Here is a 13,413-nt window from a genome sequence, read left to right on the forward strand (position 1 = left end):
CAGCAGTAAAACTGCTAGCACATTGTAGGATCTGGAATGGTTTGAAATTGAATGGGGGACTGCATGTTGAGATTTCTGCATCGCAGGGAGTTGTACTAGATGACCCCTAGGGATCCCTTCCAACTCTACAATTCTGTGATTCTACGAATGCAGTCAAGGACAGGTAATTTGCAACATGCTTGCATTTAATTTGTGCACATTCAGCTTTATGCACTTGGCCAAAGTAATAAAATAAGGAAGATGGCGGACATCCAGGAACAAGGACTTTGGCAATCCCACCCACCGTTGAACCCAGTGTGTTTTGACTATACACAGTTTTGGCTTTACAGACTATCCCAGGAACTTAACCCCAGCATAAGTTGAGAGTCGCCTGTGTTTCAAAATATGTGTTTGGGGAGGGAGTTCATGAAGCATCTATACAATAATTGGTTAATATGCATATGATGCTTTTTTTACCAATATATATGTGTTGTATTTCCATGTTCTAAACAATTATGGATAGGATCGATTTTGGAGAAAAACAAGATCAAAGAATTCAAGATTCCGTTGCCATGGCGTAGATGCCAATCGTAACTGGAAGGTGAAATGGTGTGGTAAGTCTAGAATTAGCCTGTATTTGAATTAGCAAGCTATGGAGCAATTTTATTGTCTAGGATATTAAAGTGCACTGCAAATTTTTATTGGATATGGTCCAGGTTGCGAAGCAAATCAAACCATGGTTAACAGTTTCACTATAAACACAGAGATCAATCACACTTCACTCCTCACCTGGTGCAAGCAGAAAGAAAGAAGCAACAATCCCTGGCCTAGAATTATATCCATGCTTAAATGCAAGTCCCACTGGGGCAGCTCAGTCAGCCCCGCTCTTTCCCCCCGTATTCCATTGGCAGTGTGCGTATATGGCGGGTGTGGGAAGGGGCACTGATGCAGGATAGAATGTCCCTATTTTTATTTGAGGAATGTTGGGGGATATGCCATCGGACTTTGCAGTTTAGCGCTGTAGGCCTCAATATGGGACTAGATGTAGGCATAATAACCCACTAGAGAACTACAAAGTTTTGTGGGTTTCAAATAATTGATGTGACCAGTGCTTTTTTTCCCTAAAAAAATGTTTAGGGGTACTCTCATTTTCCTGTTGTCGCGTCCGACTCTTCATGACCCCATGGACCAGAGCACGCCAGGCACTTCTGTCTTCCACTGCCTCCCACAGTTTAGTCAAACTCATGCTGGTAGCTTCGACAACACTATCCAACCATCTCATCCTCTGTCGTCCCCTTCTCCTTGTGCCCTCAATCTTTCCCAACATCAGGGTCTTTTCCAGGGAGTCTTCTCTTCTCATGAGGTGACCAAAGTATTGGAGCCTCAACTTCAGGATCTGTCCTTCCAGTGAGCACTCAGGTCTGATTTCCTTAAGAATGGATAGGTTTGATTTTCTTCAGGCCATGGGACTCTCAAGAGTCTCCTCCAACACCATAATTCAAAAGCATCAATTCTTCAGCGATCAGCCTTGTTTATGGTCCAGCTCTCACTTCCATACATCACTACTGGGAAAACTCATTTTCCTACTCATATTGAAATACTGCCCCTCAATGAGGCCAAACTTAGATTCCCAAAATGTTTAGGGGTATCATACACCTGCGTCCCTCCAGAAAAAAAGCACTGTATGTGACTAATCAGCAGCCCATGTATGCAATTAATAAAAATTATAATAAAATTTATTACCTTACCATTTGTATAGCGCTTTCAAGTGTTCAAAGTGGTTGACGTTTATTATTTAGCTGTAATACATACAACATCCCTGTAAAGTCAAGTCACTATTGCTATTACCTTCCATATTGCAGATGGGAAGGTTGAAGCCAAGAGCGAGAGTAGATTGCCAATGGCTACCTACTGTGTTCAAAACGAGAGATGGGATTCAAAGCAGGAACTTCCTGATTCACAGCTCCACATCTTAGGCCCATTCTAATTAATTTATACTTAATTAGTTCATATTATGGCCTAAAGGAACTGAGAGACTGCCTCACGGTTGCCTAGTGAATCTATGCCAGTGCCTCTGGTCTCCTTCATTCCTTTAATCCCCTGTTGCACAACAAAACAGAAGAGAATGAAGTGAGTAAATTTTTTAATTCTGAAACTCAGTTGCCTTTTTTTTTGAAGACATGAAGAACAGATTTGCATCTGGTTGGCTCTCTTATCTATATATTGCTTGTTATTACATCAAATGTGTTCAACCCAGGTGGGAATTCATCCCTCATTTCAGTTAGTTTTTACCTTTCACATCAATATACACGTCTGTGCTTGCTCTGCTCAGATGGCACTCCCATGTGCATCCTTCCCCCCCCCCCAACGTGCCGTCCTATAGATAGCTGATTCTTAGAACAGTCCTTTTTTGATGTCAGTGATTTTTCAGAAGTAAAATGGAGACATAGAACTGCTGCATATTTGCCCAAGGATACAATGCAAGCCAACATCTATGACAGAATTAGAACTTGAAAGTCCTTTGCTCCGAATCCCATGAACATTTGTCATCTTACATTGCCTCTCTCAAAGAGACAAAAAAAAAAAAACATGAACAGGGAAGTCATAGTTTGTATTATCTTGACCTGTTTTTATTCAGAAAAACAACCTTCACTCTGTGTTCTCATGGAGATGTCTTACTTCCATCTTCAGTTTCCAGGCCTTGAAATTCTTAACAGGTGCCTGAGGGCAGGTAGGTTTTGAGCACGAATCCTGTTTTTGCATTTCTTCAGCACATGTTTGGCATTCAATGAGCGAGACTGTTTCTTTTCCTTTAAGGCAACACTTCTGTGTCAGCTCTGTTTCTCTTCCTTTCTGGCATAAGCACCTTGACACAGCGCCTACCTCTTGTGGCTCACTCCTTTCTCTAATGCAAGTAGGAATATCTCCAGATTTGGCTTTGCAGTCTATAGCACACATGGGATGGAGTTATTTGTTTCATTTGTGCCTCTAATTTTACTAGTGACATACATATAGGCAACATTATTACACACCCAGACTGTTTATTTTTGAGAAGCTCAGTTGTAGATCATATAGTTTGAAAGCAAAACGTCCCAGGTTTTAAATTTACATATTTTCTTTATTTTTATGGAAAACAACAACAACATAGAAGCTGGTAAATTCTCCTCTGGCACAAATCCAGATTTGGGGTCCAGGGTTTCTGGTATCTTGGGGCTAGGGGAGCTGGGGTTATAGTTTAGTGGTGGTGCTCTTCCATTTGCACTACTGGGCCCTCAGACTCTGTGTCTGAGTCTCTGGGTTTATGACAGAAGGAGATAATGCCATCTCTCTCAACCTATGTAGTTGGGACGTTACAGGTTATCCACTGTTCCATCTCTTTGCATCAATATGAAAGCCACTATCAAGTTTTTCAACCCATACACTCTGTTTTCGTTCCTTCATCCATCTCAAGAAAGCACAACATATCGAGTTCACTTTAATGATTGTCTCCTGCAGTGGGAGATGAACAATTCGACCATCTTCTGAAACAACCTTGTAGAGCAATTGTGTCATTTCCTGGATTTTTATTGTCTTGTTGTGACAGTAGCTCTGGCATTCGACAATAGCTGACATTTACTGAATTCCTTTTTATCCTTCCCCACCTAAACTCGAAAACCTTATCTGAATGAAAAACATTAAATAATATAGTAATAACATAAAGAACTGCATAGCTGTGCATGGCAGCTAGCATTTCTCTTTTAATATTAGTGTTCCTCATAATTGTGGGGATGATACAGGAGTAGTACACAGAGATTCTATTGGTTCGATAGGAAATTGGAACAGTTGCTATCAGCTTAGCCTACCAAAGTTAAGTATACAATTTACCTGAGTCAGCTGCAAATCATAGCTAGTAAAAGAAGATTGAGGTTAATCATCCCATATATAAATGTTGTAAAATAATGATTGAATCCATCTAAAAAGAATAATTTATTGCTTTATTTCTGTCTGAAAGAATCCTCTCCCGACTTTGTAACCTTAAGGAAGTAACCATCTGAGGTAGGCCATGCAATAACAGCTATATTGCATTGTGCCATGTTATTGGGCAGTAGCAAATTGGTTTTGTGGCCCCATCAGAGAATCACATCAAGTATGAAGACTTGGAGTCTCTGCTGCAACAAAGGAGCCATAAGTCAGTGTGACCCAGTCCTCGATTAGATCTTGTAACTACCATTTACAGCAGGGGTCAGCAAACTTTTTCAGGAGGGGGCCGGTCCACTGTCCCTCAGACCTTTTGTGGGGCTGGACTATATTTTTTTGGGGGGGGGGAAATGAACGAATTCCTATGCCCCAACAAATAACCCAGAGATGCATTTTAAATAAAAGCACACATTCTACTCATGTAAAAACACCAGGCAGGCCCCACAAATAACTCAGAAATGCATTTTAAATAAAAGGATGCATTCTACTCATGTAAAAACACACTTATTCCTGGACCATCCATGGGCCAGATTTAGAAGGCAATTGGGCCAGATCTGGCCCCCAGGCCTTAGTTTGCCTACCCATGATTTACAGGTTGTGGCAGGATGGTCATGAATAGAAGCATCCATACCTAACTTTCTCTAGCCTGGTATAAACTCAGTTTCATCTGTGCTAGTTAACATCAGCAGCAGCAAGAGGAGGTAAAGATAAGTCTTTTAACAGCTGCGAAATTAGCACTATGAATGAAGAACACCAATCCATTATACAGGCAAAGATCCAAAGCTGCCTCAAGAAAAGTTTTGGAAGAGCAGACTAGACATCTAAACAGCTCAATTTGAACTAATGCGGGTCTTTTCAAGCCAGGCAATATGGGAATACTTTCCTGAAGCTTGAAAACAACTGAATTATAGCATTTGATAAGAAATTAGGAGATGATTCTCTTGAGTTAGATTACTTGGTGGCTGTCTGTTTAGCAGAGAGTATACCACATGCCCTCGCTACCACAAAGCGCCCATCTGAGCTCAGACTAAGATAATCTTTGCATTTTTTCACTGATGGCCTTGAAGAGAAGTTCTCGTGTCTTAGTTCCTCAGACTATGCAAGTGCTATTTAGCTACTTCTGAGTTATTATGCTAATTATATAGCCTATTATACTTCATATTTTTAAGGATCGTCATGCAATGCTGGTTCTCATCCCCTTACTATTTAAAGTACATTTTATGCAAATTGTATTTATTAAAAGGAGTGTTTAATAAGCCCCTTGTGGCAGCAAAAATGCAGCAGTCAAGGTCTCATTGTTATGCAGAATTCCTGGAAAAAATATGTTTTTGTGTGTTAAACCCAAGCCAGTTACACAATGAGCATAAAGGACATCATGCTAACCATTAACAGATCAGAAACTGGTAAACCTCCCTGTGACTAAGCCATGGTTAGTGTTTTGGGAATGTTGCATCTGCACTCCTGCAGTTGTAACATACATGCTGGTACAAACAAAAACTCCATCCACTTCTATTCTTTTAATTGGCATGACTATTCTGAAGTATTGAAGCTACTACAAGAAAGGTTTCGGGCACTATCCAACCTGGTTTAAATAATGCCTTCAGTTTAATCAGCCGCAGTGGAAGGGCTTCAAGTTCTGATTTCGGCCAAATCCTTTGTCCAAACAGATAAAAAAAACACCTGTGTGCAGCTCAGTGTTGGAGGACAGAGCTGCTGTGTCATGCAGCACACACACACACCCCGTGCCCATCTCAGTGATCTTGTTGACCTCAGGTGCACAGTCCCTTTGCCAGGGTTGAAAGTGAGATTCAACAGTCAGCCCATATATATATATGGACTTTACCTTGGCCCAGCCCAATATATTTTGCTGCCTGAATGATACCTCCACCATTCAATGCACAGAAACACACTAGAATGGCAGTTCAATCTTACTTTCCACATGGGCAATAGGGTAATGTCCTCCAGTGCACCTGAGGACAGTAGGATAGTTATGGGGGCGCAGGACAAGCCATGTGGCTCACACCACTCTGTCCTCCAGCAGCCCCTTCTGCTGCCCACCAGCATTTGCTGAAAGATGCTGTTACCTTACTCTCCCTAACGTCAGCCCTGCCTTAGCCTCAGGCAGCAAAGTGGTTTTGGCCAACTGGTCCTTTCTATTCCTTTCCTTTTTTTTTTTTTTTTGTTCAAGAGAGTTTATTTTAATAAAAATAGAGCCCCATCAGTACCAGCACGATATCTGTGGGCGTTTTCCTGGCTTGCGTTCAATTTAAATGTTGTGGGCTTAATTTGGTCTTCTTTTTCTTTTCAACAAACAGAGGAAGGGGCTTCCACCCACCCCTGCGACGACACATACTGTGGTCCTTTCCCTGAATCTGAGCCAGAGGTGAAGGCTGTAGCTCACTTTCTTCGCAAACACCGGAAGCAAATAAAAGCTTACCTGTCCTTTCATGCGTATGCCCAGATGTTGTTGTATCCCTACTCTTACAAGTATGCGACTATTCCAAATTTCAGCTGTGTGGTAAGTATGGGATTTGAAGAATTTTGAATCCTTGCAGATCACTTTGAATTTGAAGAAAGTACTGTACTTTAACATGTATAAGACAATTTTTTTTTTAATGTAAAAGTTATGTAAAAAAATGGGGGTCGTCTTATACACGGATAGTGCATAGGGGGGACGTGGGATTGGTTGCTGCCACGAGCCGGAGATTGTCTGCGGCTACTGGGCGTGTTATTGGTGGGTGCGGCAAGGGGTGGTGTTGACTAGCTGTCGCTGTGGGCGATTGGAGGGGACAGATGATGGGCGACTTGCAATGTGTGCGAGTGGCAGCATATGTCAGGCAGGTGAGCGATTTTCCGGATTCCCCCCTTAAAAAAGCTCAGCAACTCTGGGCAATCTCCCCCCCCCATTTTCTTAATTTGGAGTTCCCAAAAATAGGGGGCATCTTATACTCACCTCACAGAGTGTTTGTTGTGGGAGAGGAAGGGAAAGGAGATTGTTAGCCGCCTTGAGACTCCTTAAAAGGTAAAGGGGACCTCTGACCATTAGGTCCATTTGTGACTGACTCTGGGGTTGCGGCGCTCATCTCGCTTTATTGGCCGAGGGAGCCAGTGTATAGCTTCCGGGTCATGTGGCCAGCATGACTAAGCCGCTTCTGGCGAACCAGAGCAGCACACCTAAACGCCGTTTACCTTCCCGCCAGAGCAGTACCTATTTATCTACTTGCACTTTGACATGCTTTCGAACTGCTAGGTTGGCAGGAGTAGGGACTGAGCAACAGGAGCTCACCCCATTGCGGGGATTCGAACCACCGACCTTCTAATCAGCAAGTCCTATGCTCTGTGGTTTAACCCACAGTGCCACCTGCGTCCCTGAGACTCCTTAGGGTAGTGATAAAGTGGGATATCAAATCCAAACTCTTCTTCTGCTGCTGCTGCTGCTGCTGCTGCTTGGTGTGTGGCTCTCAGTTCAAAGTAGTTATACTTCATATTTATGCATGGGCATATCATCCAATGTAATTGTTATATGATCAGTAATGAATACAATAAGCAATTTGCTTCATTTGAGGATCCAAGAGAGGTAGTGCAAAACATTAGGAATGTTGCAGAAAGATTTTGTGGCACCGGGTCTGACAGGAGTTAGACGAGTGCCCAAAATACTGTGACAAAAGCAGCCAGGGATTTATAAAGCCAATCAAAAATGCCCATGTGTACTTAACTTGAGGTCAGACTCTATTTCCTTGCCTCCTTAAACTTCAGTCAGTGCTTTCACTATCCATATAGCTATGCTAATATCTGTTCTATGGGAAGAGAATGTATTATGGGAATTGCTAGGCAACAGATTACGTGCTCTCAGTCAGTGCTACTTGCAGTTGAGAAGGGAACCTCTGAAGCAATGCAACTGATTGCTTGGTCTAAGAATGTTTTGAAGGATACCAAAAACATGTGAGCCAGAGAGGTGCATCAGAGATCACTTGCAATATCACAGATGTGGCCAGAGCATCATTCTTGGACCAAAGTCAGAGCTTGGTGCAAGAGAGCCCCTGCTCTTCTCCACACTTGGCAGAAAGGTGAAGGTCTCACCTGAACTGTTTAGTCTCCACTGGATCCCCTGTATTCTATGCACATTCCCTGGTCCAGTAGCAATTTGCAGCACGGCACGAGGCAGAGCAGGAGAACAACACCCACATGTCAAGAGATATGTCAAAAGGCCATGTCACTCTGTTTTCACATTGGTGGTGAGGAAGAAGGAAACATGATGGAAAACTGCAATGAAAGGTCACAAACCATCAAGTGCACTTGCACAAATATCAAATAACCAATGCAGTTGCACAGAAAACAAAAGAAAGGCACAGTTACCCATGCCGTCAACAACCATGTAAGATGTGATCTCAGTTAATTGTGAACGGTGCTGAGCTGCAAAGCAGAATCACAAAGGATTTCCTTTCCATTTCCATCCCCTGAGGCAAACTTCACAAGCACCAGATCCTCAGATTTATTTTGCATGTTGAGATTGGCCAACAGATGAAAGCTTTACCATGGGCTTCAGTATTCAGAAATGAGGGGACTCTTTAATAATTCCTGAGCTGAAGGCAAACAGGCTTCTGTCCAGCATACTAGACAGAACTGTGCAGCCAGCCACTCTTTGAATTAGTGCACTAAATTATTTAGGGCATTGAAACTGGAGAAAAGGATACACAACTCCCCACATTTAGTCTTGTCTTTGACTGCGTTTTACAGCGCAGACATGTGCATGTGTAGTCGATTTCAGTCTTTTGGGGAGATGGTTATTTAATTTATTAAACTATTTCTTTCAGTAACCATGGTCAGGGGATCTGAAATGAAGTTGTATGACAGTGGGAATGGGGGTGGGACTGGAGCTTAAACCAACCCTGATTCTACTACTGAAAGGGTCATCAGTATCATGGGATAGGGTTTGTTGAGGATTCACAGCAATGATGTTCTCAGGAGCAAACTTGCAATAAAAGTCATTTTATTTTGTTTAAATATAGAATTAAAAGGTATTCACACAGAGTGGTGCATGCTCTAGTTATCTCTCGCTTGGACTACTGCAATCCACTCTGTGTGGGGCTACTTTTGAAGGTGACCTGGAAACTACAACTAATCCAGAATGCGGCAGCTAGACTGGTGACTGGGAGTGGCTGCCAAGACCACATAACACCGGTCTTGAAAGACCCACATTGGCTCCCAGTACGTTTCTGAGCACAATTCAAAGTGCTGGTGTTGACTTTTAAAGCCCTAAACGGCCTCAGTCCCGTATACCTGAAGGAGTGTCTCCAACCCCATCGTTCTGCCCGAACACTGAGGTCCAGTGCCGAGGGCCTTCTGGCGGTTCCCTCACTGCGAGAGGCCAAGTTACAGGAAACGAGGCAGAGGGCCTTCTCAGTAGTGGCACCTGCCCTGTGGAACGCCCTCCCACCAGATGTCAAAGAGAAAAACAACTACCAGACTTTTAGAAGACATCTGAAGGCAGCCCTGTTTAGGGAAGCTTTTAATGTTTAATATACCATTGTATTTTAATATTTTGTTGGAAGCTGCCCAGAGTGGCTGGGGAAACCCAGCCAGATGGGTGGGGTATAAATTAATTATTATTATTATCATTATTATTATTTATTAAAGAAGTCCTACACACAGCAGACCCATTGAAGTTAATGGACATGGCTAACTTAGGTTCATTGATTTCAATGGGTTTCCTCTGAGTAGGACTTAGTTGAATACAGCCCTTTATTTTTATTTATTATATTAATATCCCACCATGGAACTTGGGGCAGTGTCACTCCCAGGCAGTCATTCATCCAGACACTGTCTCAACAGAGACCTGAGCTGAAGCACAAAGTACTTGCATTTGGACAGTCACTACACACACACACACACACACACACACACACCCTCATCCACAGAACACATCCAAAGGAGAAACCAGGGGTGCTTGAGGAATTTGATTTCTATAGATTATGATGCAAATTGACTCCTTCTGGAGGAATGCAAATTGACACCTTCTGATTTTGCTCTTCTCCAAATTTGCAACAGCAGCTGAAAAATAATAATCAAATTCAGATAAATATGTATTTCAATACATATTTTGAGATAGAATAGGTTACTTCAATGCATGTTTAAATATAAATGTTCATGCATTTTTGTACATACATACATATATATATATATATATATATATATATATATATATATGAGATTAATGTGGAAACAGGACAAAATGAACCTTATGAATAAACATCTGCAGTACCGACATGGATCAGAAACAGACTGTTCTGTCCATCCCTGGTTTCCATATATGGTTCAGCAATGCATAAAATTAGTGACCTCTCATATGGCAACCTAGTTAACAGATGTGGAACTGCAGGCGCATCCCTATTTAGAAGGCTAGAATCTGTCTTCCCATGATAGCACAACAGAGCTCACTCAGCCTCCTGCTTCTTCTGTGGTTCCCTGTATGAGGATAGCACTTAGACCAGAGAATAAAACTTGGGGGGAGCAGAAAGAATGGGAATGCAGCTATTTCTGTCTCCACAGTCCATATTCTTCCACTACCATCAGTCCTGTAGCCATTTATAATATTTATAAATCAATAACTGTAATGAGCTTTACAGAATACAAGGGAACTGATCCCCGCCTTGAGCTTAGAGCCTGACACAGGGGAAGCAACCAAGGAAGGATGCAGGGTTCACAGGGAAAGAACATCCAGTTCTTTCAGCTGCACATGATTAGGCTGCAAGCTTGAATTCAGTGGGACTTCCTCTATGTAAGCAGGGTTAGGATTACTTATTACAGGGTAAGTTGCGGGAACTGTGATAAATTATGGGTTGAGCCAAAGGTTTTGAATGAAGATGGTGGTGGTATCAGACAGGTGTTTTGGGAGGCAATTCTAAGCCTCCAGGGGAGAAAGGATGGAGTCTTTTGAGGGAGGAGGAGAACTAGTTCAGACAGCAGAAGGTTGTGAAGCTGGAGAAGCAAAGATCATGGGCAGGATGTACTGAAGGCCATGGAGGACTTTGAAAGCACAGTCAATAAGCTTGTGCTGGGAGTGGACAGGAAGCCAGTGTAAGGTTCTCAATGACCAGAGCATTTCACGACCAGAGTGACAAATGAGATGAATGGTTTTGGGAGCCAAACCCTGCTGGGGTGTGAGGGAACCAAGGTAACACAGCAAAAGACCAGAACAGAAATCATACTGCATAGAAAAATCTATTGGAACCATTTAGTTATAGATATGTGGCAGAACGGTTGTTATCCTTGTGGGCAAGTAGCTACACATTTCTTCAACTATTTTACCTAGTACTGAATAAATTCCACCTATTTCTTTGTGCCATGGCGGACATCTGCTGTGACTCTTCATAACTGTTACCGCCAGCTCTCTAGAGGTATCCAAAAATGTCAGCACATCTGGGCACTCTGTATATACTTTCTCATTTGATTATTAAATGTAAAATATATAGAAATACAGAAGCAGAGTCTCAGCAGTTCCCTTATCTGTAACATCATAATTAAGTTTTTTGAAAGTTGGTTCCCGTCACAGACTGGCTGTTGCAACTGCAAAATATAATTCAGGTATATTTCTGCATAGTGAATGGTTCTTGTCAATATAAATCCCTTTCTTTTTCATATCCTGGACAGAAACAACTCTGCTACTGAAATCACTTAAATATAATGATATTTTGAGTGTTTCAATGAGCCCAGCCTTGTCGCTCTGGAACGGCATCTTCTTGGGTGTGAATTGGATGAAGATTCTCAGTAGACATCTGAAAAGTAGCCTTAATGGCATGAAGATCCTGGGAATCTGGGGCAGGTACCAGTGTACCACCCACTGTCAAAGTTAACCTGCAGGCATGAGAGAAGATAAAAATCTGGCATGCTGGACCAAAAGGTTCCCCACTCTTGCACAAAATTAACTATTCTCATAAGGTGAATTGGAGACCCGTTGGAAGCAGAGCATGAAGTTCCAGGGAGGGGTAGGATCTTTCTTTTTCCGCAGCCAACCCATGCATAGATTGTAAGCATCCAGGCAGAGGATCCTTGCTGATTCCTTTAATTGCCCAGTCATTTCAAGGATGCAGGTGGCGCTGTGGTCTAAACCACTGAGCCTCTTGGGCTTGCCGATCAGAAGGTTGGCCGTTCAAATTCCTGCGATGGGGTGAGCTCCCGCCGCTCTCTCTCAGCTCCTGCCCACCTAGCAGTTTGAAAACACGCCAGTGCAAGTAGATAAAAAGTTACCGCTGCGGCAGGAAGGTAAATGGCGTTTCCGTGTGCTCTGCTTTCCATCATCATGTTCCGTTGCGCCAGAAACAGTTTAGTCATGCTGGCCACATGACCTGGAAAGCTGTCTATGGACAAACGCCAACTCCTTCGGCCTGAAAGCGAGATGAGCGCCACAACCCCATAGTCGCCTTTGACTGGACTTAACTGTCAACAAACCTTTTCTTCTTTGTTCATCCTTGTTCACTGTTTTAAGGTGTGGGGTCAGAGGCATCCTTTCTCATGCCTCCTTTAATGCCATTGTTCAATTAGTATCAAAGTCCACAAATCCTTACATGCAGTGACAGGCAACAGGCATATGGCAGCATACAAAGACCTCAACATGCTAAAATGTGAACCAGATGATTTATGCTGGCGTTTGGAAGCTTTGAAATGGGAATGAAGTAAAAACAAGTTTGAGGAACATTAATAAATTGTTGGATATTACTTGAAATTTTGGGATAACTACAATTGTTTCTCTCATTCTCTCTCTGTTTTTTGTTTTGTTTTGTTCCCTTCCCAGGAATCTGCTGCTTTTAACGCTGTAAATGCCTTGCAGTCAGTTTATGGGATAAGATACCGATATGGCCCTGCCTCCAGCACTTTGTGTAAGTTTCTCCAGTATGCTAGTTCATTAGTTTTCTATTTGTACTGTGTTAGCATTGTAGGCTGTGTTGTAAAGATGCAAGCAAACCATTTCAAAGAGAACTTTGTTCAGTCTGCTATGAGAAGCAAGAGACGACTGCATGGAATTTACATTATGTTGTTACACACCACCCTAATCTCTTTTAGTGGTGCGAGATTTCTGCGGTTCCAAACACTTACCTAGAGTTTCTGTTTCCTTTTGGGCATAGCAGAGACTGTGGTGTCTTTATCATATATGGTTTTATTTACATGCCATGTATATATACAACCTGCACGTAGATGGAGGGATTGCAGGACATTCACATCCTATGAGGATCTGGCTTTCCTCTTAAAGGCAGCTTTGGATTAAAAGGACAACAAAAAATCATCCTCTGTGTCTCTTGGTCCCAACCTGTCACCTCCAACTCACATGGAGTTCTGCCCCTCCTTCCCCTTCTTGCTGCCAGCTGGCTTCAAGGACCTCCCACCAACCTAGGTCATTCAAAGCTGAAACCCTAAACTTGGACATTGTCTGCTACCATTGGCCTTTGCCTCTGCTACTAACTCAGAGCTGGAGGGGGCACT

At 42.6% G+C, this 13,413-nt stretch overlaps 1 protein-coding gene across 4 annotated transcripts in view; it reads left to right on the forward strand.

Moving 5' to 3' along the window:
- The window catches only part of CPA6 (carboxypeptidase A6), a 46,085-nt gene that overhangs the window by 26,655 nt on the left and 6,017 nt on the right, over positions 1-13,413 (forward strand). For all 4 annotated transcript variants that reach the window (XM_083747929.1, XM_083747932.1, XM_083747930.1 and 1 more), the window contains 3 exons: positions 503-593; positions 6,252-6,454; positions 12,728-12,812. In XM_083747929.1, the coding sequence (XP_083604055.1) occupies positions 503-593; positions 6,252-6,454; positions 12,728-12,812 (379 nt within the window). The remainder of the gene's footprint in view (positions 1-502; positions 594-6,251; positions 6,455-12,727; positions 12,813-13,413) is intronic.

The sequence above is a fragment of the Podarcis gaigeae genome, assembly GCF_964106915.1.
Source record: "Podarcis gaigeae genome assembly, chromosome: 7".
Taxonomy (NCBI): domain Eukaryota; kingdom Metazoa; phylum Chordata; class Lepidosauria; order Squamata; family Lacertidae; genus Podarcis; species Podarcis gaigeae.